Below are 27033 nucleotides of genomic sequence, written 5' to 3' on the forward strand. Positions count from 1 at the left end.
TCATTCAAAAACCAGTCAGCAAATCGAAGCTCACACTGCTTACTACTGTAGCCATAGCATCATTGTTGTTACTGAATAATTCATATGTTTCTAAATAGTAAAAGGAGAATTTGAAAATAAAATAGCTAGGAGGTTGAAAAGAGTTTAATTTCCTGCTTGAATGGCTTTATATACCTTTGTATACGTTGTTAAATAGTTACATTCGACTATAGTTGACTGATCATAAAGTAGCAAGATAAAAAAAGATTTTCCAGCAGCTAATCTTATGCATTAAAGTACCAATTAAAATCATTTATTATGGCGATATGCAAATGTTGTGAAGATTAACATAGAAAAGATATAGCTAAATGGAGCAGACACTTTAATTTTTACATCCAACTCCAGCCAGTTAAGTTTTGATGTAAATTTGTTTAGTTTTACACTAGCGCTACAATGCTAATGAAGCTAGCAAGTATGAGCAAAAGTCTTCCCTACATATACTTGCTTCAAACTACACTAACTACAATTTAATGTAACTTTTAAGTAAGTGATTTTGTACAGTAAAAGCACAAGTTTTTAAACATATAATCTCAAATAAAATTGTGTTATTATCTCTCATAGGGTTGATGGCTACAGTGAAATCAGTCTGTAAAAAAGGAAAAATAAAAAATAAAAAAATAAAAAAAAATGTAAGATGGAAGCCACTGTACACTCATTTAATTATAATATTAATTGAAATATTATTATCTGGGGTTCCCAACCCTAGAAAAGCTTTAAATAAAACAAAAAGTATAAAAATCTTTTTACTTTTTAATGCCATTTTGACCCAAGATATTCGTATAAAATACCAAACTTGAACATATATAAAGAGGAAACAAAAGCAATGCCTGGCTAACAAACTAGCTGTCAAACAGACTAAAAATATTATAAGACAATAGTAAATCGATTAGTCTTATTGATATATTATGGGTTGTTATGTTAAAATGTGTCAAAATGACCAGATTAATTAATAATACCAAAGCTAATAGGACAAATAAATGAGATATTGATGTAGCAAGACAATCTATTGAAACGAGATATGTTGACATTATGAGTTAAACCTATTACCTTAATAACTTATAATACCAAAATAAGAAAGTATTGAATCAGAATAAGATATTAGTTTGAGATATGATTTGACTATGAAGTTATGACCTTATATTAGATATTATTGAACTTATTTAGTTATAACAATGGACATTGTCTCAAAGCAGCTTTACAGAAATTAAGCAGTTATAAAGTTGTATAAAAGAGTGTCTAACTTTAGTGAATTGTTCTGGTATATAATTGTTGATCCTTATCAGTGGCGACTGCAGCAAGGAAAAACTCCCTGAGATTTTATGAGGAAGAAACTTTAAGAGGAACCAGACTCAATGCAGACTCAAACAGGTCCATCATTGATGAAGTGTGAATAGGCCCTCAATTGCAAACCTGTTAATGTACCCTGTGGTCCTGAGCCATTGTAGTAGACTGTTGATATTAATTGCAGTGTTGGATATTTCTGTTTCGGTACTTTAACTACAATTGGGTGGTAAAATTATCAATCTTTTCATTTTCCTTTCAAATGTTGCCTCAGGCAATATGTAAACATTGCAGTTAAGTACCTCAACTGATTGAGAGGTTTATCGTGAATAATTTATTTTAAAAAAGCAAGTATTCTCTCGTGTGTATACAGTCGGAATAAAAATCATTGATTTATCACCATGCATCGATCTACATCCAATATATGTGTTTAATTATTATAAACATACGATTTCCTAATTACATGAGCTAGAAAAGTGCTGTTTCCCTGCACACACACACACACACACACACACACACACACACACACCAATTTAACTTACGAGTTACTGCGGAACTGGAAGCGGTTTGATGGGTGGAAAAGATTTAAGGTGAGATAGAGTCCCTTAGCATTTGCATGCCTTTAGGACAAAATAAAAGAAAACAATAGCAGCACCATGTTTAGCATGCTGTTTTAACTATGCGATCACAAAACTGATATTCAAATCTTTATCAAAAGAAATTATAAAGAAGTTTGAATTTTAAAAAAGTGGAATTTATTTGAGAAGTTTGCATCTTTTTATTTATTTATTTTTTTTATTCGCCATTACTGTTATACATCTGGTCATTCTGTACTGCTACAGCGTTGAATACGTTTTGCACATTGCCTTCTGCTAAATTTGCACTCTCTGACTCTCTATTGATACTTTCCTTGCTATTTTTTGTAACCGTGCCTCGGCTGGATCACTCTGATTTATTCTAAAACTCTTGCGGTAGTTTATTGTTTATTGGGGATTACTGAGTGCTTCTTTCAACAGCATCCTGTGGCACTAAAAAGCGATTTCGTGACCCTTGTTGAAAGCTGTAGCTGAGAGCTTGGTGTGCTACTGTAAGCTGATCGAAACATTATGAGCTTAAAGACCGAGCAAGACTCTTAACCGTAAACTGCATATTATCCGGTTTCAACTAAAGATCTCTTTTATTACAATTACAATATTTTTTTTACAATAAAACGTAAAGAGACGGATGTGGCTAAAGAACTTGGTTTGAGATAAATGGAAATCTGTGTATTTATTTCATTGAAGGGGAATCCTGACAGTACTGCAACACAGCACCCCATGAGACCGTGACTTTATTGTCCCTAATACACTTACCTCAACCGTCACTGTTAGCACAGGTTTCAGAGTTAATGTTAATTCTGCTTGCACCATTGCAAGAGTGTAACCTGCAGCACAATGGCAACAAAAATGCATTTTGAAAAGCGCTAATAAGATCCTAAGGATCACAGAAAATTATTTTCAGATGACGCTCTCAAGAAATATCTTTTTTTTTCAAACTCAGAGATAACATTAAAGTATGTTTACCACAAGCCATAACCATTAGTTTTAAGTGAGGTTCAAATTGATCCATTGATAATCGATTTTGGTTCACGTGTAACTAGATGCTTGTTTAGGTTTGAATGAAAATGTTGAAAATTCACTGGTGATTTCGAGAAATCTGCGTTTGAAACATGAAGCAAGCGCTTGCTGAGGTTACAGATTCTGTTTAAACCGTTCTTTTGTGATTTGATTTATAGAGGTGCCAGGTCTTACTCTCTGTATCTCAGAACCTCGAATGCTCTTTATTTCTTTTGCCGAAATCTGTGAGCAATTTCAACTTTTAGCTTGAACTTAATTCATCCTCGATTCGAGCTCACAAATATTTGGACACAAGGAGGCAATTGAATGTGGTGTAATGTGACACTCTGGGTTTCAACAGAGGATGTGTGCAGGCTGTTGAGTAAAGTAACACCACACAACTTGTGTGTTTACCTTCTGGTCCACAATGGAGCACACGAGCTCTTTGACCGCCGACAGGGAGACATCAGAGGGGTCCAGATTCACTGTTTCCCTGGTGAGGCCGATCTGCAGTAGGAAGGACACGCCATGGAAGGACTCGCGGGAGAGGGTCGGGCTCGGGGCGCTCGCGCTGCCGTTGGACAGGCGGCCGCAGAGCGTGGCCGGGGGGCTCGCGGAGGGCGAGGGCGTGGGCGCGGGGTGCGCGGGGACGGGACACGGTCTCGGGAAGGACGGAGGGGAGGAGCTGCCGCACGAGGACATTTGCACTCTTTTCGGCCGGCTTTTCGACGCTGATCACCTCGGGAAAAAGTCCAGCATGTCTCAAATCCTGTTTTCAAAACCTCATGTCAATGCTTCACATGTATTTTTTGTCCCCACCTAATAATATTTACACATATATCCAATTTTGTTTTGCTTCGATTGGCCAACTGATACACACTCTTGAATGCTTTGAGTGAAAATGTAAATCCGCGTGACCTCCGACAACATCCAGTATCACTGCAAAGAAACATACATAATTAAATATAAAAAAATAAATGATAAAAATATATATAATAATTAAATTGTTTCATAATTTGATAATATTACATTTATTAATAATAATAATTATTGTTATTTAAATGTTTAATCTATATATTTTTTTTATAAAAAGTGTTATAATATTATTACAGTGAAGCACAACACTCCGACACACACACACACACACACACACACACACACACGGGTGCTGGAGGTGATTTTTACATTTTAAACATAATTTCACCCAATGCATTGACTCAACAACAAGCCTGTTACCATGAAAGAAAAAAGAAACAGAAATTGAGCTCACTGATGTAACCTGTATTACATTTATTCCTCAAACTAGTCCATCCATCCTCCTAATCTCATAGCCTATTTTATATAGTCTATCTGTTTGCTCAAATCATTCGAGGTGAATGCACATCTGGGCAAACATCTGCACCCCATTAACGCTCAGCCGCATAAAGCATACAGTATTTTTAAGCAGTATTACTTATTAGTCTGTCTTCAATAATGGATTGATGAAATCCAAGTAATAGAAGAGTGGAGAATAATAATAAAAATACAGATACCTTTCTCGAAAAGGCGAATTTCCTTCTTGAAATGCCAAATTCCACCATAGGCCACTTTTTCTTTTTTTTTTTCTTTTTTTATTTAGGTATATACATTTTCCCCAGTGTGCCGCATGAAAGCTCCTCTCGGATCTTCTGCAATGTTCTCGTGGAAAGTTTCCTTCTAGAATCGATGCTCTGCTCACCTTTTCCAACTTCTCAGTCTGAAAACTTTTCCATCACGTTTATGCGTATCCCATTATAAAAGAGTCTCTCTCTCTCTCTCTCTCTCTCTCTCTCGCTCTCTCTCTCTCTCGGTCAATGTGGATAACACGGATAAACGATGCAGAACCAACCAAACGTTTCTGGGATCCTGGGTCCGCCTGTTTCCTCCTCTCAATTCGTCCTGCCCTCTAAAACTACATTTCCAAACATGCCAATCAAGCGGATGTCCTCTGCGCATGCGCTCTTTCACTAAAACACGAGCTACGTTTTTTTCCCCCCTCTGTCTTTTCCCCTCTTCTGTATCAATTTAAAAATCCATAAAATTTCAAGATTTGCGTTTGCAATAAAAACCAGATACCAAAAGTGGTAAACACGGAGTCAAAAAACAAAAAAAAACAAGAGTCCATTGCAATAGTTCCCACAATAGCGAATTCGATATTTCGCGCATGCGCAGTGTTAAATCGCGCTTCCTTCAGTTAGTATGTTATAAATTCAGTTGTTGTTTTTTTCTTTATCTGGAGACAAAAAAAAGACATTGTTATAATTTCACTTGAACAATGAGGAAATGTGATAATGTCAGCGGGTTAAAGAAAAATAAATACATTCATAGAAATGTTAACGAGGTCTCTTGCGCATGCGCGGTTCGTGTTACAGGAATGGCCGGAGCGTCTGCGACCTCTAACGGTGCGACTGAAAAGCGCTCCGGAGAGGCAGAAAAAGAGTGTAAAAAAGGATGGTTGTGCAAAAAAACTCATTTTACACGTCGCTGGAAGCCGGCTTGGTTTCAGATTAAAGACTCCAGACTTTACTACGGCGGAAAAGAAAAGGTAAAAGGTAGAATAGGTGTATAAGGTGTGGCTAGTGTCCGAGCTTAGGCACGGCTTTTCGGGAACCTAAGAAGGATTAACATACTAATAAACATCTCGACAAACCATTCTATTCCAAGTAGACCTTTTACAAAATAAAATGATGATTTACTCAACTTTATCAAGCGTCCAAACTCACAGCAGGTATGATTTCCCAGACACTGTTGTTCTGGGTTACCATGGCAACCAGACGCTCTTGCTCTGCAAGGCCTGGCCAGATCATTGGATGAATTAAGGCTTTGCTGTGAATGTCTATAAATACAGTTATATACTTGTGCATGGTTCATTGTATGTCAAAATGATAATATGCCCTAAACAGCATGAATGTGTGGTGAAATTATTCTTGCTCACAACAGTCTTATTCTTACAGTATCCGGTGAAGTCCATCAGTCTGATTGGGGCAGGAATTGAGGCCCAGGACCAGGATGGACATTTTGACTGGACTATAAGACCACAGGGAAGTGAAAGAGCATATTTCTTTCGGGCTGGCTCAGCTGAGGAGCAGCAGCAGTGGATGGTGGCTATCTGTGAAGCACAGATGGGTTCTGGAGAGCACACTTCCAATGCATGTGTGATCCAGTAGTGTGTGTGTGACGAGGAGGTCCATTCCACCCCTTAGAAAGAAATAAAATTAGCTTGTCAAATAATTGAGCATCCTTTCCAGTGGCTAAAAATTGAGTAAAAAAACCCTAAGTGGAGTCCTATTTTTATTAATGTTAACATGCTAACAGAAAGCCTAACCAAAGCCAGCCCAAGTAAACCAACAACCAACACAAAAATCATAGAACCAGGGCTACAAGTGACTACAGAAATCATATATCTGCAGAATGTCATTCAAAAACAAACCTGTAAATTGAATTGCAGCCCATATTAATGCTGGTTAAGAAAATCAATCAACACCACTTGAATAATCAGTATCAAGCACTGAACTTAAACATGAACATAACACAATTCTAAAAGTAAAAAGGCATAGATTAAGTCATATGTAGAAGTTTCCCTAAAATATATCCTGCAGTTTGAAAGGTTTGCAAACTTTACCATTAAATTTCCATTACACACCCACAGGGGGCAGTGTTGTATAATTAAACATGGGAACATTCGATCCTAGGAAGATGCATTTAGCACTCATTTGACCTCTGTGCTGCTTTACTTCTCTGTAAATGTAATATATCAAGAAAGTTAAGTAAAAAGCAAAACGACATGACTGGAAAAAAGTACAACTCAGCAAGCAGCATGGTGAATACGGGCTACTGATAGATATGGTAATAATTGGATTATACATCACTGATAATTTAGACAGACAGACGGACGGACGGACGGACGGACGGACGGACGGACGGACAGGCAGGCAGACAGACAGACAGATAGATAGATAGATAGATAGATAGATAGATAGATAGACAGATAGATAGATAGATAGATAACAGTTAAGCGCAACCTAAATAAACTATATTAGATATTAAACAAGCAGGAAATTAAAAGAATATGATAATAAATGTTTAGAGTGTGCCTGTGGGGATTGGTGTTCATTTAGCCATTAGAATATTACTGAGATCAGATTCTGGTACTGGATGAGGAGGTCTGGGGTGCAGTTAGTGTTCCAGTTCATCCCAAAGTGTTCAGTGGACTCTGTGTAGGACACATGGGTTCTTCCACATCAACCCTTTCAAACCACATTTTCACAGAGTTCACTTTTTATACACATGATACACGGTCATGCTGGAACAGATTTGGGCCTCTCAGTTCCCATGAAGGAAATGGTACACTGGACACTTTGTGGCCACGGTTTTGAAAAGGAACGCATGTGAAATTCAGGTGAATTCAGGTTTCCTAAAATTGACCATTTACTGATGATTCTATACATGTTTTTTTTGTCAGTCTTGAAAGTTTTTGTGAATAAACTCAGTGTGAATAAAACATTTTGTGTGAAAGATTTGGACACTGTGGAAATCTGGAGACAGATGATCCGCTGTGGCGACCCCCAACAGGTAAAGCAGAAACAAGAAGAAGAAGAAGAAGAAGAAGACTGTGGAATCTTGAATTTAGTTTTAATTGTAAATTATTTAAGTGTAAACAGGTGCAAGTTTGGACCAATCTGTATTGAGAGGATTTAGGAAATGTCTGATAAATGAACATTTTCTCCCCCAAATTGAACTTAAACTATTTCTTGTGAAGGTGTGAACTGGTGTTAACAGTAGAGTAAATGTAATCATTATGGATAAAATTTAGACCCCCAATATTCCCTGGCTGAAAAGTGAAAGCAGCAGAAGTGAAGAGGTTTTCAGTGTTCAGGGTCGCGTCCTGAATAGCGGATTTGGCGCAGTGATGTGGAGCTGAAAGTGTAACCTGATCCTCCGCCCATCACTCCTGCTGTTTCAGAGCTCTGCTCCTGAGTCTCAGAGAGGAACCCAGGCGCCTGCTGCTGCTCAGCACACTGCTCTCCAAACACTTCTGCAGCTCTCCAAACACTTCTGCAGCTCTCCAACACTGCACAATGTCTTTACAAAACCTGGGTGAGGAATATACTGTTAAGTGATCGATTTTTTTTGCCTAAACGAAACAAAAACAAACAAACAACCGATGGAACCAATAACAAAGTGGACTCCGGCTCAGGTTGTCGCTTGGATGAGAGGTAGGAGATACTTTTCAATTTAATTGTAATTCTAATTTAATTGTCTACTTTGAAAAATACACTCCTGTTTTTATGCACAAGGTTGCTTTATATTTTGGTTGCGTTACTTAAAATAATAAACAACAAGATATTTGTTCTGCACAAACTCTGGCTGAGCGCAACAGGCTGTTCTACAACACGCGGTAACAGAAATGCGCATGCGCAATGTCACTTTTCGAAGCTCTTTCAAATCAGAGGTGCTCCATGGAGAGCCAAAAATCTAACTTGATTGAAGGGACGAGAGTCGAAAGTGAATGTTGCATTAAACCATACTTTATTATGTTAAAATGAAAGTTGCCTGGAGTCTTTTTATATATGCTATAATATTTAGAAATAAATAAATAAACAGAAAACAGGAGTCTGTGTGCAGTTTTACTGTCAAAGATTTCTAGTTCAAAGAAACCTGTAAATAATAAAACATAAACATAGAAGCAATTGCATTTGTTGTACAGTAACACCAAAACTAATACAGCTCTGTCTATCTATCTATCTATCTATCTATCTGTCTGTCTGTCTGTCTGTCTGTCTGTCTGTCTGTCTGTCTGTCTGTATGCATCTATTTCGAAGCTCTTCATTCTTTATTTTTTAAAGTTTTTTTCAAATCTGGATCATTCAAATCAATGTATTTTCTCTACTGTTCATTTCAATTGACCTCGTTTGCAGATTAAAAATAAAACAAAATGTTATATTAAAAACTGAATTATAAATACAGCTTTGTATCAGTGGCTTTATTCCCCTCTTCTCATGTATGGCATGGTGGGCCAAATTAAACATTTCCATCTGGTTGGAAAGTAGTGAAACAATTAAAAAATTGTATCAAGAAAAGTTTCCTGAAGATTTTTATTTATATAAAAAAATTCTGTTATTATTATTATCTTCAGTAATAAGGAAATAAAATATCCACAAAACAAGGTGTACATAAAATAACTCAATGTATCTAAACAAAATGAATGTATTTGTCTGGTGTAAATAACAACAATATTTAATTTGTTTCTAGATAATTACAAATAAAATACTATCCTATGAGTAAAACTCGACTGAAGTTCAGTGTCAAATGTTGGTCTGTGTGTGTGTGTGTGTGTGTGTGTGTGTGTGTGTGTGTGTGTGTGTGTGTGATTATTATTATTATTATTATTATTGAAAATGTATTCTGTATAATGTCTATGTTTACATTTGCCTCTTCTTTTCTACCAAAGTGTAATTCAGACATGGGAATACTTATATTAATTATAATAATACGAGCATGGTGCATGAATGATCTGTTGAAGCCTGTACGATATTCAGTTGCCGCTAATACAATAGAGCATTAATAAGAGACGCCTTTTTCATAGTGAATGTACCATTGTATGACAGCCATATGGGCTTTGTTTTAGTTGCCTATTGAGTACCAATGTTCAGTTTGTGTAATTTGTAAAAGTGGTTTGATGCTTTATTGTGTGTTATGCTCTATAAAGGTTGTTTTTCTTAAACATGGATGTTAGGAAGGTTTACTATCTAGCTCGAAGGACCAAATTTGAGGAAGTTTCACTATCTGGTGTATGCTGATCAGGAGATTGCACTCTCCCCAGCGTGTCAGTAAAAACACGTTACAGGATTCAGAACACTCAGACTTTACTGGGTTTAGGATTGATTGTGCGTGGTGTGATTCTTGCTGTTTTCTGCTAGCCACTGTTCAATAGGCAGCGCAAGGTCTAATGACGACTGCTGCTCAGTGCCCCCAAATATGCAAGGCAAATTCGTCTCTAAATCCAGGTTAAAATTCTGTCGATTTGATCTTGGTGTCATCAGCTATCTCTGGTAAATTAATGAGACGGGTAACAGGCTGTGTGTATTATCTAGCATCAACGTTGACCTCTGCAGACCTTACTCGTCTATCTGGTCCAGGAAATGTCCTTATCACTCTCTCAATCAACCAAAGGGCTTGTGGTAGCTGGGGGTCAACCATCATTACAACAGACCTAAATGCAAGGATTTTAGTCTTTGCATGCCATTTGTGTCGTAGCTGGAGATTAGGTAAGTAGTGTCTCATGAAGCTTGACCAAAAATAATCAGTGAGAAGTTGACTCTGTCCCCATCTACGTCGTCCAATGGATTCATTGGCGGAGTATGTCACTTGAGGTAAAGAGCTGTCCGGCCACTCCATGAGCAGGAGATTTGGGGTAAATGGGTCTAAGTCAGCTACATTGGAGGAGACATAACCTAGAGGTTTGCTATTGAGAATTCCATCTATCTCGATACGTAGTGTTTGAAGAACTTCCTCTGTTATTGTTTGTGCACCTACTACTGTACAGAGGGCATTTTTAAGATATCGGATCTCTCTTTCCCAGCTGCCACCAAAGCTAGGGGCATTAGGCGGGTTGAACTGAAATTTAATCTTTTGTTTGGCGAGATGTTGTTGAAGTTTCTGGCTGCAATTCATTCTGGCTGCAAGGCATCTCTTAACTCTCTCTATCCACCCTGGAAGTTAGTACCCTGGTCGGATAACAGTTCTGAGTGCCTCTGCCTGCTATAAATCTCATCAGAGCCATAAGTGTGGAATCAGTGTCATTAGCTGTGAGAAGTCCAGTGTGTACACATCTTGTCATGAGACACTTAAAGATTATTCCTCATCCTTTCTCCAGGGATCTGCCTATTTTGATTTGGAAAGGCCCATACCAATACTGTAAAAGGGAGGTTTGTAAAGTCTCAAGCGTGCTAGAGGAAGATCAGCTATTATAGGGATCATAGGTTTAGCCTTCCGCTTACGACATTCCATACAGTTATGTTGGGATTTTCTAATTGCCTCACGACCTCTTAGTATCCAGACGCTTCTCTTCATTTCAGCAAATCCGGTCCTGGGTGGCACAGCTTACTGTCATAGTCTTGAATGAGAACTTTGGTGGCTCGATGATGAGGATCTAGGATAATGGGGTGAACTGTCTAACACATAACCCATCCTTACCTGCTTGGCATCATCTGCGGTCATTAGGCTCTTAAGGCAGTGTCCACATAAAAGTTCCTTTCAACTGTTGATCTCAGGATGTCATTTGGTTGGGTGTTGTCCAGGACATGGTGTTGTATAGCATAGATGGCACAGCAGAGAATGCAGGTTGTGCCAAAGGGTATCACTTGCCACTCATAAATACTGAGAGGGTTATTAGGTTGACGGTAGCGCCAGACAAAGCGAAGGAGAGGTCTGTCTTCTGGCAGTAGGCGGACCTGATAAAACATACTCTTTAAATCTCCACTTCCCGCTACAGTATGTTCCCTAAAATGCAACAGCACCCCTAAAAGGGCCAAGTGTAGGTCCAGCAAGGAGGTGGTTATTCAGATTCTGGCCCATGTGTTCAAAGGAACAATTGAACACCACTTGTTTCTTCCCATCATGTTGAACCATGTGATGTGGAATGAACCATTACTCTCCTTCGGTGTTTACAGAGTCAATGGTGAGCTTGACTACATAGCCGGAATTCTCTAGTTTCTTATTCTCTTCATTACATGCAACTACCTTCATGGAATGCTTTGCCAACCAACGCTCTACACTTCTTAAGTTGGGCATGACAGAGTCCTTAAAGGTACACAGTTGATGCATATTAGCTTTCCTTAACAGCTGTGTTGCATAGCGATTTAATCCATCTACCATCACCCTGGTCATTCTGGTTTGTAGTAAATCCATTGCCCCTTGATCCTGTTTTGATTGTATGACTAATTTCCTCATGAAGGATTTGAAAGTTCCCCACCGCACAGACGAAAGGGCTTCTTTAGGGTACAATTTTTAGCTAAGCGTGATCGCCCACATTTCCAACAACGCTTGTTTTCTTTGATCCATTTGATCATCTGCACTGTACTAAACGCCTGGAAAGTGGTACACTGGCTTAAGTAATGTTCGGTACTGTCGCAGTATGGGCACAGAACTTTGATCTGTTTAGATCCCCGTGCTGGCTCGGACTGATCCAGTCAGCTCCGTCTAAGACAGAAGCGAGTCTAGGCTTTTCTACTGGGCCTGGTCTTGGTTGCACCATCTTACGTTTCTGCTCTTTTTTCTGATTCAAGATCTTACAGTTTTGACAACAGGATTCAAGCTTGAGCCACTCTGCTAGATTCAGTACAGTGTAGACAGTCTGATAGGGACTGTGTCGTCTGAATGAAGCACACAGATCTAAGAGTAAATTGGTGAGTAGACAGGCTACATGTGAGCTGAACTGTAGTTCCACACCGGAGACCCACGAGAGCTTGAATTTGGCTTGAAACTGGCTAAATCTTCAGGCTGAACATCAGGAGCATCCATGACTGCTGTTATCTTAGTTAAAGCTAACTGATAAGGTCGTCCGAATTTGTCAGTAAGTGTAGTCATAGTGTTTGTGTATGGCCAAGGGAAATTGGCCTGCAGCTTTACTGTTAAATTTTGCATATGCTTATAAAGGATGTTAAATTGTCGGAGTTCCTCCTGAATGGGCGTCTGAGCTTTATGCAGTTGCCTGTTTTCCTTCTCCAGATCTTAAAGTTTCAACTTATGCCTAACGGTTGTGGGTGCTCCATCACTTTTGAAAGGCTGTGTGGTGAGCCACGGTCTATCTGGTTGTTTGTTAACATCCGAATGCGGAGCGCTAGTAGCTCCAGCAGTTGCGTCGATGTCATCAGCATGTGAACTTCAAGGAAGAGAATCACTATGATCAGGGGGTAAATCATTAGATTAATCTCTCATTGTGTTTAGCGGTGTCTCCTCTTCTTGTCCATGTGAATGCTGCGTAGGATATCGCACCTGATAGTCTTCAAGATAGGGTGGGGGCTAAGTTCTGCATTGTGGGTGCAGACTCTCACAGGAAGATCTGGAAAGATATCATCTTTCACAGAGATAAATCATCATATATTTTTTCAAGCACAGATACTGATTATCCATAAAGTCTAACTGAAAAGATGAAATGAGACGTTTTATTTATCCACCACCTTCACAATCAGCACAGTGCATTGTTTAGTAAAGGCAACCAACAATCAATCTTATCGCCCACATAGATAGGCAGACTGCTCCATTTAGACCGATCACCTGTTTCAGCCTAACAATGCACCAGTGCAAAAAGTGAGATCCATGGCATATTTTGTGAGTGTTGGAATGAAGGAACTTGAGTGGCTCCACTTAACATTTTTGGAATAGATTAGCCAACTTTGAGCCACAACATGGCGAGCTAGAGTGACTCTAGAGTGGCTCAGAACAGGCTCCTTTAACAATAAATATGGAAACACCCATAAAATAAAATTTACAGGGATGCCATTTTCTTTATTATTTTAAAAAACATCTGCTTGCTAACTGTGAAACACCTGAAATGCTAGCTACATGATTCAGTCTGTAACATTAGCGAGATAAACAAAGCAACATGTGTTTTTTTCATAAAACCTCAAGTAAACAGGCATAATAAAGAAATACAACTAGACTACACATTTGGAAGGTTGAAGAAGCCATTGTAAGCGACAAAAGTTTTGTAAATTGTGACAGAAAACATACCAAGGCAAATTTCTAATGTAAATATTACATTTAGTGTACTTATTACACATGAACTCAGCCTATTATTTATATTTGATATTAGAATGTCTTTTAAGCTGTCTTAGACCGTAAAGCAGAGACTGTCTCTTTTCAGTGTGAGCCACTACATTGAGATTTATGGCAGTTTTTATTTAATTTTCTAAACATTTCCGCTGCTTTATCTTTAAAACCAGTGTTGTTTACTCATGATCTGAAGCTTTGGGTAATCATCGTATAATCTGCAGTTTCACCGAACTTTGGTCTGATGTGAGAGATGCACAGGAGTTGCAGTCAAGGGTTAGGCAAGCTAGATTTTTCATTTAAACATTCCTGTTTATCCATAAGATGGTTTTGACAACATTGTAAAAAAAAAAAGGGTTACAGAAATCCAGGTCTAGACCTTGTAGAAATTAGCCTGAGGCAGCAGTGGAGCGAAAAAATGTCTGAGAACACAAATAAATTGAGATTTATAGTGGAGCGAGAGCAGAGATACTAAAAGTTTGATATTAGTTGAATCCACATGACACACAAAAATGATCTTTAGCCACAACAGGAACTGTTTAGTGATTTGTGAATGGTATGTAGTTCGTCATGCACACGAGGTTTATGCAAGGAAGATCTTCATACAGTGTGTAGTACCGGTCCCAATGATCATGTGCAGGCATGTCCACACGTTTCACCCAGCAGGTGCAGTTAAGAAAATTACCTATGAAGGCTTTTCAAGTAAAAGCAGCTGAGAAGCCTGAGGTGGTTTTTCTTCATATTTTCTCTATAATAATAATAATAATTATAATAATAATAATAATAGTAATATTAATAATACTAATTTATAATAATCTATTTATATTTTTTATCCTATAATTGTTCTCTACTCTATCACAGCTGTACATTTATATTTAATTATTACATTATTATAAACAGGGATTTCTTCTTGTTTCACTGTAGTGAAAAAAAGAACGAAAGTCACTCAGTTATAATGAAAGCCAAAGAGCAGTGGTTGAACTTCACAATCTTAACAATCTCCCTACCTAAAAGGGAGTTTTAACCAACGTTCCCACAGTGGAGTAATGCAGTAAAAGTGTTTGTGGTTTCCTTGAATAATTAAACTGATTTAGAATTTCACTAAAACCACATTATGTCTCCAAACAGACACAGATGTTATGCTTATATCCTTGATATAAATGTTTATTACAGTTTTTCTCAGTTGCTTTGGAGTGTTTCTCAGATCAGAAATGAAATTCTTAAAACTACTTGTTCAACCTTCACATCATTTAGTCATTTGTGCACATCATAGGAACATGCTTTGATCCAATTACGAATGTTTTTGTACATTCATTCAAGTGTTTGTGTACAAGTGTCTGCTGTTTCCTACATTATCAGTTGTTTATGTTCATGTTAAATAAAATGTATTATACTGGTTTCACCTGAATAGTTTTAACCCCAAAACATCTCAGCATCAGTTCATTGCATAAGTCATTGAATGCAAAATGATTAAATCAGTTGTCATCACCTGTCATCTAAAATTTCTATTAAAGTTTTTTTGTAAATGTGACTTGAATTGATGAATTGTGCAGATGAATCTTGAATGTCCCTAATGAAGGAGAGTGAACGGCATCAGATCAACCAAAGATCAACTAGTTCTCTAAAACAGGTCAAAGGTGACTTTTGTGAATCTTCAATTGGAGTGTATACAGACAGAGCAAACAATAGAATGGTAAATTCTGAAAATGGACGAACAACTAAGAAACAAACGAACACTTGTACAGTACAGTAAAAGTGTGAATCCTGTTTGGTCTCTTGCAGTCAATATAAATCAAATATGTATTCAAATAAATGAATTTGTGCTGCAGAAATTCAAAGATGTCGTACAGAAGAAGTCAAATTATGTGCATTTTTATTCACTGTAATCCAAACCATAGTTTATATTAAGAAATCCTGAAACTGTTCACCTTCATACTGACAACATGAGCAAACAGTAAATAAAGGGACTTTTCATTCTGATGGGAATGAGATGTTCATTGACACAAATACTCACTTTTGAGAGATTAATTGAGGATTTTGAAAAAGTACAGACTTTTACAGGAAATCCAATGTATTGTGCTGTTTGTACAAGTTGTTTTGAGAAATTCATTCACTGATTTGCAAATATTAAGGATTATTTGAGAAATGCTCCAAAGCAACTGAGAAAAACTGTATTATTCTGTCCATTTTATGTACAGGGGTATGTGTGAACATTATTGTCCATGGGAATCACAGATGGGCAAAAACATGGACCAAACCCCAAATGGAAAATATAAAGATTTTAATAGTCTTAATATAATCTCATTGGTCAGGAAATGACAAAGAATAAAACAAAACAATCAGAGGCTTTAGTATGAGATTTTTTTTGCTTTCTATAAAATGTTTATGGCTTGTGGGTTAACGTCCGTACAGCATTTTACAGAAAGAAGAACCAAATTTCCATTCCAATGTTGATTACTGTAAACAGTTGATGAGAAGTTGAAACATTTTGTGAGCCCAGACATCTGTTGAATTTTGCATTCAACATTTAAACCAGGACTTTGCATACTATAAATATATATAAACTGTTTCCAGTCAAGCAAATGGCACAAGATTGCAGCTGGGTAATTTCTTTGGTTTTAAGGGCTTTAAAATCTTGATATTTTGGCCTTGGCACATTTCATTTGCCCAGGAGTGAATACTAAGGATTAATTGAACAGGGTCTAAGGTAAAATTAAAAAAAAAATATTCATTTTAACATTGTTTACACATTTAAACAAAATTGAATGGGAATTCACAATTGATCAATTAAAACCTGAGACGGCTTCCTGGTAGCACACAGGGGCTTCAAAAATCACTTTAACAAAGAAGCATCAGACCCTTTTTTACTTTTGAGACTCAATTGCCCCAATTAGTGAAAATGTATTGCTGCTACACTGTACCATAGTTTATAGCCAGTTTAGTTGTAGCTCCTTTGTACAGCACTGTTCTCTTGTCCTGTGTATTTATTATCTTGTGTGTATATTTGTCCTGAACTCGTCTCACACTGTATATTTGCATTTTATACAGCCTTGTGTGCTATGATGTGTTGTGCCATGTTGTTCTAATTTATACAAGCTATGTAGAGGAAATGCCCACTTCATCTGACCTGACGAATGTTAAAGGAATATCAAACATGTATGTTTTGGTTATTAGGTGTTAACTTCATAGTGAAGAAAAAGAAGTTAGGTGTTCACTTTTGGAGAAAAGAACAGTGTTTCTTTAACCTCAGCACATGCACAGCATCTCTAAGTAGTACTTTAAATATATGTATAAGAAGCTTGTACTCATGAAGAAACAGAAAGAAGCTCTCTATAAAGGATTACATTCATACCGGCTGTAAATAATCGATGGAAGTTTCGGATTGATTAAGATTACAATAATTAACGGCACTCGTTCATGCTTTTAACCAATCCTGAGTGATTCTCGTCTGTTTCTCCTACTGCTTTATTTTTCGAGGAGTCATTCACATGTCTGAACTGCTGTCATGGCATTGAATAAGTGCCTGCTCTGCACTTAGAGCACTTCTGGAGGATGTTCAATTAGAAGTCGAGTTCAAAGTTTTGCCTGCAACTGAGACTTCAAAGTTTAAGAGGCCTCAAGTTCACCGCAACACATCAAACGCATCGTCATGGTGTGGAACTGCAGCAAACAAGTAACCAGTGCTTAAAAAAAAACACTTTCTGCAGGTGTTTGAACTTAGTGAGTGGTCATGCTAGAACAAAAAGTGCTTTGAACATTATTTTTTCCTAAAAAAAGGCCTCTTTTCGAAAAGTTGGAATGTCACAGCTAGCACCCTGACCAGGAAACAATGTACCGTATTTTCCGGACTATAAGCCACTACTTTTTTCCCACGTTTTGAACCCCGCAGCTTAAACAATGAAGCGGCAAATTTAAGGATTTTTCCTGGGTTTTTCCCGGTTTCACAAGCTTTAAGCCAAAAAAAACCGGAGCCCCACAACATTAGACCAATGAAATTGCCGAACGGGTTCAGGTGAACCAATGAAATTTTTTATATCAAATCGGGTGCGCTCCCACTGAATCGGGCCGCACCACATCTTAAATATGGATGAGGTTCCTCTGACGTTTGACCTGCCGCTCACTCGGACTGTCTACAGGAAATGCAAATCATTCGTCACGCTGAAAACAACTGGGCATGAAAAAACGCACTTCACCTGTGTTCTGAGCTGCACGGCATCAGGGAAAAGCTTCACCAATGGTGATTTTTAAACGCGCGACGATGCCAAAAGATAAACTCCCGAGAGAAATAGTTGTGAAAGGAAGGAGGAAGACAGTGAACAATGACTTTCTTGGTAGGCTACTGTTTAGATACATGCCGTGTAACAGACACTGTCTTTCATTAAAGCCTGTGTAAAGTTTATTAGTTTCAGTGTAGACACCTGCGGCTTATAGACAGGTGCGGCATATTTATGTTCAAAATAAAAATCTTTGTAAAATTCAGTGGGTGCAGCTTATATTTGGGTGCGCTTAATAGTCTGGAAATTACGGTATACAGCTTATTAGCACAGTCTGATTCCATTAGACATTAGACATCATTAATGGTTTAGTCAGTGGTTTTAAGGCCGCATTAAGTTGGATACATTTGCAAACACATCTTTATCACTATGCTTTAGCCTTCCATCCACACTGAAATGGCATTTTTGTGAAGTGAAAATGGGGTATTAATGTGAAATATATCCTATTTTTACATTGTATTGTGTGGACTAAGGAAACTGAGATATTTTAAAACATCAGGTGATGCAGTCATCTGACCCATTCAGCTTAAAACAAACATGTTCTAAGGTTACCTGTGGCAACAAATCGAATTCTTTGTCTATTTTAAAAATGGTGCTTTTTCTTGACATTGGTGCATCAGTCGAGCGAGACAGAAAGTAAATAAAGGCCTGATGGAATTTTTTTTCATTTTTAAGCAATGTTTCCTGACAATTCAGTGTGGATACCAAATTGTTTGGAAAACTTTTGAAAACACCAGCGTAGATAGAGAAAGTGGTTAAAAACTAAAACACTGTTTTCATATCTGTCTGGATTAAGTTGAATGTAGCCATTAGATTTTCTGTAAGTACTTATCATTTCCTGGAAGCTTTTTTAAAATATCTGCTTAAAAATACACTGGTGTCTGTGGAACCCCAGCCTGTAAAACTTGAAAAAAAGGTGGATCATTCACATCCAACCAGTCAGCATAAGGAGACGCTTCTCCCTTGGCCTGACATTTACGTTATCAGTAGAGAGATAGTATTATGAAAACTTAAGCTCAAGCCAAACACAGTCACTGTACTTTTAAGTCCTGCATTGGCTTCCTGTTTATTGTGTTTAAAGGTGTGAGTTCTTAAACCTTAAATCTCTTTTCTGTTACTGCTGGGGATCTGACACAGCTTAGTCAAGGATGATGTTTTTCTTTTGTGTAATAATCTTAAGAATAGTGTTCCAAAGGAACATAAGGAACTCTCTGAAGCTCTATCATTGTTTGTATATGGATTAAAACGAAACATTTTCAATTGAAATAAGCTTAATCATAGTTTCTTGCTTGTTTAATTCACTGTACGTTCCGCCCCGTGGCATGTTCAGAGATGTATAAATATAATCAAACTACAGCAACGAATCCTGCACACCTAAGACAAACAACTGTTGTATATTCAAGTATGCCGACATTCCAAACATCATGTTTGAAGAAACAACAGTGAAAACTGTCAGTTTCGTTTGGCTCGTAAAATAAAAAGGCCTGGAGCCAAAATACACGTACCATCCTTGCACTAATGCAAATAGAAACTAATATAGCTATTTGATGATGGGTTGATCCCAGACTATGTCATCATGCCCTCCTGACTTTTTAAACCTTCTTGGAAAGGATTTATCTGGCCCAAAGTTAGGGACAATAATGGCAACAGGTTTCAAATGTAAAAGCATTGTCTAGGTTTGCTGTTTTACCATTAGTGCCATTAGTGAATGTCTTTACTTGCAGGTTTGCTAAGCCATTAGCTTATTCCTAAGCTGTTTACATTCCTATACAAAATTCAGCCAGACTGACGCTCAGCCTGCAGTTTTTTTTACAGCAGGTGTTGGAGGACTGGTCTGCTACAGCTTTCCTTTCTTGTGGCCCTAAGTGAGGTCAGAAGGTCATGTAGTAATAAATGCTGAGCTCATGTTTGGGATTCCTGAGTCCTGTTCATGTTAACACCAGCTATTAGAAAAGGACAGACAACAACGTCTTGTCTGCTACTACTTAAATGGATTGTAGGTGGTCCTTTACATTTACTTTTTTAACGTAGAATCTATTCACATGGACTAACTGAGAGATTGCATTTACATTTTATGTTCTTATTTTGCAGAATGTGGCAAAAGAATGCACCAAAGAAACAGCAATTAGCACAGGTGTTTGTGGTTTTTGGTAACTGGCAACAACTACTTATAAGTGATATACAGGGTTAAGACTAACAGCATAGGTATACCACATATGTGGAGTAGGATAAAACACCATGGAATATTTAGAAACAACAAAAATACCACCCAATAGGTCTAGACATTTAAGATATTTGACTTTCCTGTGACTTTGACCCTGGGTGGATCCATCCCAAAATCAAGTTGATTCACTGGATATAATGCTAACTTCTTAAACATTCAATCACTCATCATCACAGTGTTATGTTATAAATGAATCTCGGATGGTTATACGAGCATCATAAAAGTATATGTATGTCAACTATTATTGAATCAAATATTTAAAGCTGCTGAATGAATTTTGCAATGTTATGTATTAAGATATCACATCAATTTCAAGCCATAGCTTTATATGGCTTTATATCATATTTATATTTTATCACAGTTTTTTTTATCTTTTTTTTCTAATCTGGCAGGTGCTTTTGCACTCAAATGAAAATATGCTTATCACTTTAAGTATCATTTCCAAAACTCTATACACACACACACACACACACACATATATATATATATATATATATATATATATATATATATATATATATATATATATATATGCATTTATAAGAATGCATTTAGGAAAAGTTTGTCCTCTTGTCATCATTGTGGAGATCAGACAATTCTTGTCAACCATGTTCTCTTTGAGCACTTAAGATGCTTTTGGAATGTTTTTTTTTTTAGTGTAACAGTTCCGTTATCCCTCGGGTTGGCAGGAAATGAACTAGAACCCTGTGTTTGCGTCATGTTTTTGAATGTGGGAGCAAAAACACACTCAGCAAGCCACAAGTGAACAGACATACACCCAAAATGCATGAATTGTGATGTTTGCTACGGGGGGGGGTTGTGTTTCTCTAAGCCGAGCACTCTTTTGTATTTTTTAGTGTTCTCATTACTTTAAAATGCTAATCAGCACTGGCTGGTAGCATTCAGCTAAAATATAAACATTGTGCTAAAAAATTAACTGCTGAGAATGTCAAATCTGTGAGTTATGTGATGATATGGGGAAATGGATTCTTAACATTTCTTACAGTATTTTGTGCGTAATTGTTTCCTCTGCTACAGAGACGACGGAGTGAATAGAGCCTCTATGTGTGGGGTAGATTCACTCTCTCCAAATCAAAGGGACAGAAAGAGATGAGGGCGAAAGAGAGGGTAAAAGGGCAACGTTAGCCCCTCTTTTCAGCCCATCGTACAACAGCTGCATTCTTCATTCTCGGCAAGGGACAGACTTGACTTGAGGATCCATTAGAAAAGCTTTGCAATGCATTTAATCTGTCTTAGGGTTTTTAAAATATCGGTTTATTTCAACAAAATTTGTTAGCAGAAACAAATGGATTTGGATTTAGTTAACTTTCAGATTCATTGTGTGCATGTGTGTGATAATGGTTAGAGTGTATAATCAAGAAAGATGAAAGTAGGAAAGTAAATGCAGGTTCATTCGTTACTGATAACAGTTTCTATTCACAAAGGAACCAAGGAATGTTGGAAAACATTAGCTACAGCTAACTAACAACAGCCACGTTCCAAATCTGTCAAACGTTAGCTAGCACGAGTCTGATTTTACAAGCTAGCTGAACGCAATAGTTAGGACAAAGTGTACACAGCAACAGTTAGATTACTGCTACATTTTTATCACATTCATATCTGTTAAAGTTTGTACACATCTGTTAAAATGTACTAGTTAGATAGCTTTTTAAAACAATAGTTTCACATTATGACTTTCAAGTCAAGAAACTTTTATTGTCATTTCAACCATATATAGCTGATGCAGTACACAGTGAAATAAAACAACATTCCTCCAGAACCCAGGTGCTACATAAAACAACATAAAACAACAATCACAGAAACAGAAAACACAGGGCCAAGAACTAGTGGAAAGATCCTCGCCACATAAAGTGCATGTGTGCAACTGGTGCAAACAGTGCAAAAGACAACACAAGACAGTGCAAGACAACACAGGACAGTGCAGGACAATACACAAAACACAAAATAGCTCTGCCAGTAAACCTGTCGTAACAAAATAAGGTGCACAGTAGCAGAATAATGTGCAATATTGTGCAATTCAACAATAGCAGCAATCAAAATAAAGTGGCAGAAAGATGTGGACAGAATATTTTGCAAAATAACAAATCCCGAAATATGTGCACAAAACGGCATGTAAACATTTTGTGGTAATGATTAGTGTCAGCGGTACTGAATGATGGGTATGCGAAGTGTATGATGTGTGTTGAGTCCAGTTTGTACGAAGTGTATGATGTGTGTTGAGTCTGGGTTGTTCAGACTTGACAAATATATGGTAATAACGAGATGGTTGTGAATGTAATGAGAAGGAAGTAGAGAAATGTAGTGAGTCAAAAGTATTAGATGAAAGTAAAACTAGTAAGATAGTCATTGTATGTAACTAATTTCCACATCTGGTTAAAACACCCTAAACTGATTCTACAAAAAAATTATTATAGAATTCCCCAAATCTTGCAGTATTTACACTCTTGGGATTTTACGGCAATGTGCCTCATTTGACTTTATTACAATTCCAGTTTGTGTTTGATCTTCTCTTCTTTTTACTGCAATATTACTAGCACCTTCTATACTTCTGCAGTTTCTGTATATTGGAACTTGTAGCACTAAGTCAAATTCTCAACACTTCAACCTTTATTCAGATTCAGCAATTTCGCAAAATGTTCTTGACAAATGTTTTAACTGCTAAACCACCTGATCATACTTTCCCAAGAGATCGGGGCAGAAGAACAACCACAGCATGTTTATTCATCTTTGGGTTCCCTAAACTGCTCAGCTTGGGTTCGGCTCATGAGCTTGGATTAGACATCAAAGCTGGTCAGAGCATGAAAAAATGTGCACAAATATGTCATGCCGTTGATGCTACTCGCTTGGGAACATTCCTTCAAATACGTTGGCACAGAGTTTATGAGACAGTAGGAGATCTGACTGTTAACTGGCATCATGTGAACGGTTTATCATAGACTGCTTACATCAATGTCGACAATAAGTTAAGTTGTTGTAAAATTCTTGTTTTAAAATCTCATTCAATATCACCACTTGAAGTTGAGTATTTTTCTTCTACAGCAAGTCCCAGCAGGTTTTATTCCTCTTATATCACAGCAATGAATACATTTTATGTTGTTATATTGTGGAACATTCTGGAAGTTCCTGTTATCTCATAGCAGTTATAATGAGTCATTTCCTTTCCATCTTTTTACTTTCTCTCTCTTGAAATGAATAAAAACAAAACATATAGCTTGTCAATTTGCAGAAAATGTAAATTAACCACATTATCTGTGGCTATGTCAAAGTGGTTACACTGGAAATGGTTCTTCTCAGGGTTTCTTTTTCATGTCTTCTCAGTGGCATGGCATCTGTTGCTTCTAGCTTGCCAATTATTGATCAGAATATAAATTTTTTGTTGGAACTGCTGTTTGACAGGGTTTAATGTTAAAAAGCTCTGGGAGAATCAGGGAGTTTAAAAAAGAGTCTTGAAGAAGTCTTGGAGAAGGTTATTTTGTTTCTGTATAGAAATTGAAAATGGTCTAAGGCTTTAGTGTAGTCCTGAACCCACACAGAAGTTTTCCAGAAAAGCAGATGCATGTAAGAAATAATTCTTATCTTTTATGTACTAATATGGGTTTAAATAAATTAAGAGCTTAAATATCCTTAAAAGCCACAACACAGTCAAGGAGAAAACCAACATGCACACTATCCAACTGTATTCTGTATTCTTAAGCACAGTGACAACTAGGGGCGTAACGGTACACATATTCGTACCGAAACTATTTTCGTTTCAGTATAAGTGTACCAAATCCAGTCCTTTATATGTGTGGAACAAAGTTAAAATCTGACCTGAAGTTCATTTAGTCTCTGTCCTGAACTTTGAGTGCAAAGTTCTTGCTATTTGTGTATTTAAATTCTCCAAATAATCACAAATTTTGAGGCAAGTTTTTTAATGGTAAGCGTTTATATCGATAACGCAGGCGTTAGTGTTTTCTGTTATCTTTTAATTCTTATGTTTTTTGCCAATATTCATCTATTATACTCATAGATCCAGTGCAAAACCTAACAATCTACAATTTGGAACTGTGATTTTTTTTTTTTTTCACTAAAACATTTTAACATAAAAATGCTGCTTGAGCTCACCCTGTGAATGTGTACAAATGTACTATTTTAGTGTGTAAATAAAAACCTAGCTGTCATGATTGTTGTATATTAACAGTGTTACTTTTCATCATTGATTGTGGTCATTGTGTAAAACTTTGCGCCACCATTCTCCGTTATTCCAACCGTAAATTCAGTAGCAGAGTAGAGATCTTGCTCGGTGCATCACCACGGGGCACAGACACGTGCACGCTGCTGTCTAGACTGTATAAATGAAGCCAATAAGTGGAGTTTGACCACAAGCTTCAGGGTCAACGGAGCGAATGTTTACTTCATCACCACTCCCCCCCCAAAGAAAAACACAAACTGAGAATAACAAGAGCAGTGAGCAGATGTGAGAGTCGATAAAAAGGGCATTTAAAACGTCTGACTGTGAGCATCACATCAATCTTTTTCACAAGCACAGACGAAGGGGGAGGGGGAGAGAGAGTGAGAGTGAGAGAGAATGAAGACGTATCTGGGAAGATTCCATTTTAAGCTGGTAAAAAAACTAATTCATCGTAGGTAATTTTCAACTACAGAACTTTTTAGAAATTTGTAATGAATGTTTGTTACTCACCTTCTTCCAAACCATATTACAAACGCATATATAGAGCTGGTGAAGCAAAGTGGAGCCTTTCTGCCATTTTTTTTTTTTACGTTTTATAAAAGTTTATGAAATTTTTATTTAAGTTTGATTTAAACTTATTTACATTTGCAATTTCACTGCAATTCATTCTCATGTTGGTTCCAAAAATTCTGTGTATAATATATATTTATATAATATAATTTTACATTTGTGTTTATTTTTATTATATATATATTTTTTTTTTTTAAAGCTGAATAAATAAATTACAGTGAAAACCTAAAAAAAAAATATATATAAAAATAAATATTAATCAATAATAATTTATGTTTTTTAGGATTTTTGCTCAGGATTAGACTTAGGTGGTAGCTCAGTGGTTAAGACTTCCTTAACAAAGAAAGGAACGTGCTTTTTACTTGTCCAGGCACTATATAGCACATATATTTCCCTTTACATATCCCAGCAATGTTGTGACAGAACCCCTGGAGCACTGAGGGTTAGGGGCCTTGTTCAGGGGCAGTAGTGGCAGTTTGCTGATACCGGGGATTGAATTCTGACCTTTTGATTAGAAACCCAGAGCCTTAATCCTGCAAAGCTTTTGTGTCCAAACTTGTTAAGTTCTTAGAAGATGATAGACATCTATCAAAAAAAAGAATTTGGGACATCGTTTGGTGCCAGTGTTGACCCAATGTTGTCCACTTAGTCAATATTATCCCATCAGGGCTGACAGATTTCAACCCCCATCAAATCCACCGTGCAAATGTTGGGCCAGAATTGGATGAACGTTGCAAGGGTTGTTAATAAAAAGTTTTGGCATAGGGAGAGCCAACACAGCCACCCAAATTAGACAATGCATCAATGTCAATGTCATTCACAATACAGAGAATGTATGGGAGGGGAGACCATGGGGAAATGAATTTATGGCCTTTGTAGCTAAAGTGTTAAGTGGAATCTAAGCAATCTAATCTACATCTTTCTCTGACTTACTTATTAGGTGTTTAGTAGCAGTATTAGCACTCACTCCTACCCACAGATTTATCTCTGCTTCTCGTGTGTCTCTATGTATGCAAATGACCTCATAAGTGTCAACCGCTGGAGTTTGAAGGGTTTTTAGCCCTAACACTGTTCTCAGACAGGTAAAAAATATTTCAGCAAGGAGCTCATTGGGCCAAAGCAAATATCTCATATTGACTCGTCCCCTCTGTGTTTGCTTTAACACTCGTACGCTGTCGAAATAGGCAAGTCTTATAACACTCTCACTGAAAGACACTCTTTGTGCAATGTCTCCCTCCTTGTCTCTCTCAGGACTGGATGACAGTCTCCAGCAGTACATCCCAAACTTTGAAAAAGAGAAGATTGATGGCCACCAGCTGTTGAAGATCTCCGACCAGGATTTAGAGGAGCTACTCGTTAGCCGCGTTGGCCACCAGGAGCTTGTTCTTGAAGCTGTGGATCTTCTCTGTGCTCTGGTTCGTATCATAACCACATGGTTCAAGCCTTTAAAATCACATCTGTCCAATCATTCACTCATGCTGCTAGATAAAGTCCTCTGTCCAATCAAATGTAGCATTTATACAGGGCCTGTGCTTTCACTGCAGTTATGGGACGACCCCACATGAAAGGCCTACTCTTGTGGTTTTAACTTATGTGAGATTTACAATTTCATATGGTGGAACTCATATGCTGGAACTTTTTCATATGCTGGAAGTCACAGCAGCTGATGCTAAATATAATGTGGTGTTCTTTCACTTGGACTTATTCCCATAATATTATACTTTCTCAACTGAGGAATTTCAATATTTTTCAGATACTTCTTCTCAGTTCTACTCTTGTAAAACCTGCCAGAAGTGTCCTTCACTAGTTGGAAATTGGATTTTGACCTTTCGAAACATTTCATCCCAGAGCAGTTTAATAGGATTTGCTCTCTGAATAATTCTTGCAGATCTTAGACATATAATTGTCTTGTTGCATTAGGTTGGTTCTAATGAGCCACAGTACAGGCAGAATTGCATGCCGTTGAAGTATAGAATGGAAGCCATGTTGGTTCAGTATTGCTTTCACCCGGAATAAGTGTTCAAACTTCCCTGCTCCAAAACAACCCCAAACTGCTAAGCTTCCATC

The 27033-nt window shown here is 37.4% G+C and overlaps 3 protein-coding genes across 6 annotated transcripts in view; 2 read left to right on the forward strand and 1 right to left on the reverse strand.

The window, feature by feature from the left end:
- LOC124377239 (serine/threonine-protein kinase D3-like) overlaps window positions 1-4822 on the reverse strand; it is a 56369-nt gene extending 51547 nt beyond the window's left edge. The window contains exons 1-2 of one of the 3 annotated variants that reach the window (XM_046836632.1): window positions 4448-4822; window positions 3330-3854 (exon numbers count right to left, since the gene is read on the reverse strand). In XM_046836632.1, the coding sequence (XP_046692588.1) occupies window positions 3330-3617 (288 nt within the window). In that variant the 5' untranslated portion in view covers window positions 3618-3854; window positions 4448-4822. The remainder of the gene's footprint in view (window positions 1-3329; window positions 3855-4447) is intronic. The other 2 variants (XM_046836633.1, XM_046836631.1) reach the window with 2 other exon arrangements.
- A 299-nt stretch (window positions 4823-5121) lies between these two features.
- On the forward strand, window positions 5122-6853 carry si:ch73-111k22.3 (pleckstrin homology-like domain-containing protein). The gene is made up of 2 exons (XM_046836640.1): window positions 5122-5478; window positions 5888-6853. The coding sequence occupies exons 1-2, from the start codon at window positions 5209-5211 to the stop codon at window positions 6098-6100; spliced, it is 483 nt and encodes a 160-aa protein (XP_046692596.1). The 5' UTR covers window positions 5122-5208; the 3' UTR covers window positions 6101-6853.
- Window positions 6854-7908: 1055 nt separating this feature from the next.
- cnksr3 (cnksr family member 3) overlaps window positions 7909-27033 on the forward strand; it is a 39823-nt gene continuing 20698 nt past the window's right edge. Inside the window, exons 1-2 of one of the 2 annotated variants that reach the window (XM_046836634.1) lie at window positions 7909-8149; window positions 26218-26381. In XM_046836634.1, the coding sequence (XP_046692590.1) occupies window positions 8098-8149; window positions 26218-26381 (216 nt within the window). In that variant the 5' untranslated portion in view covers window positions 7909-8097. The remainder of the gene's footprint in view (window positions 8150-26217; window positions 26382-27033) is intronic. The other variant, XM_046836636.1, reaches the window with a different exon arrangement.

The sequence above is a fragment of the Silurus meridionalis genome, chromosome 23, assembly GCF_014805685.1.
Source record: "Silurus meridionalis isolate SWU-2019-XX chromosome 23, ASM1480568v1, whole genome shotgun sequence".
NCBI lineage: Eukaryota > Metazoa > Chordata > Actinopteri > Siluriformes > Siluridae > Silurus > Silurus meridionalis.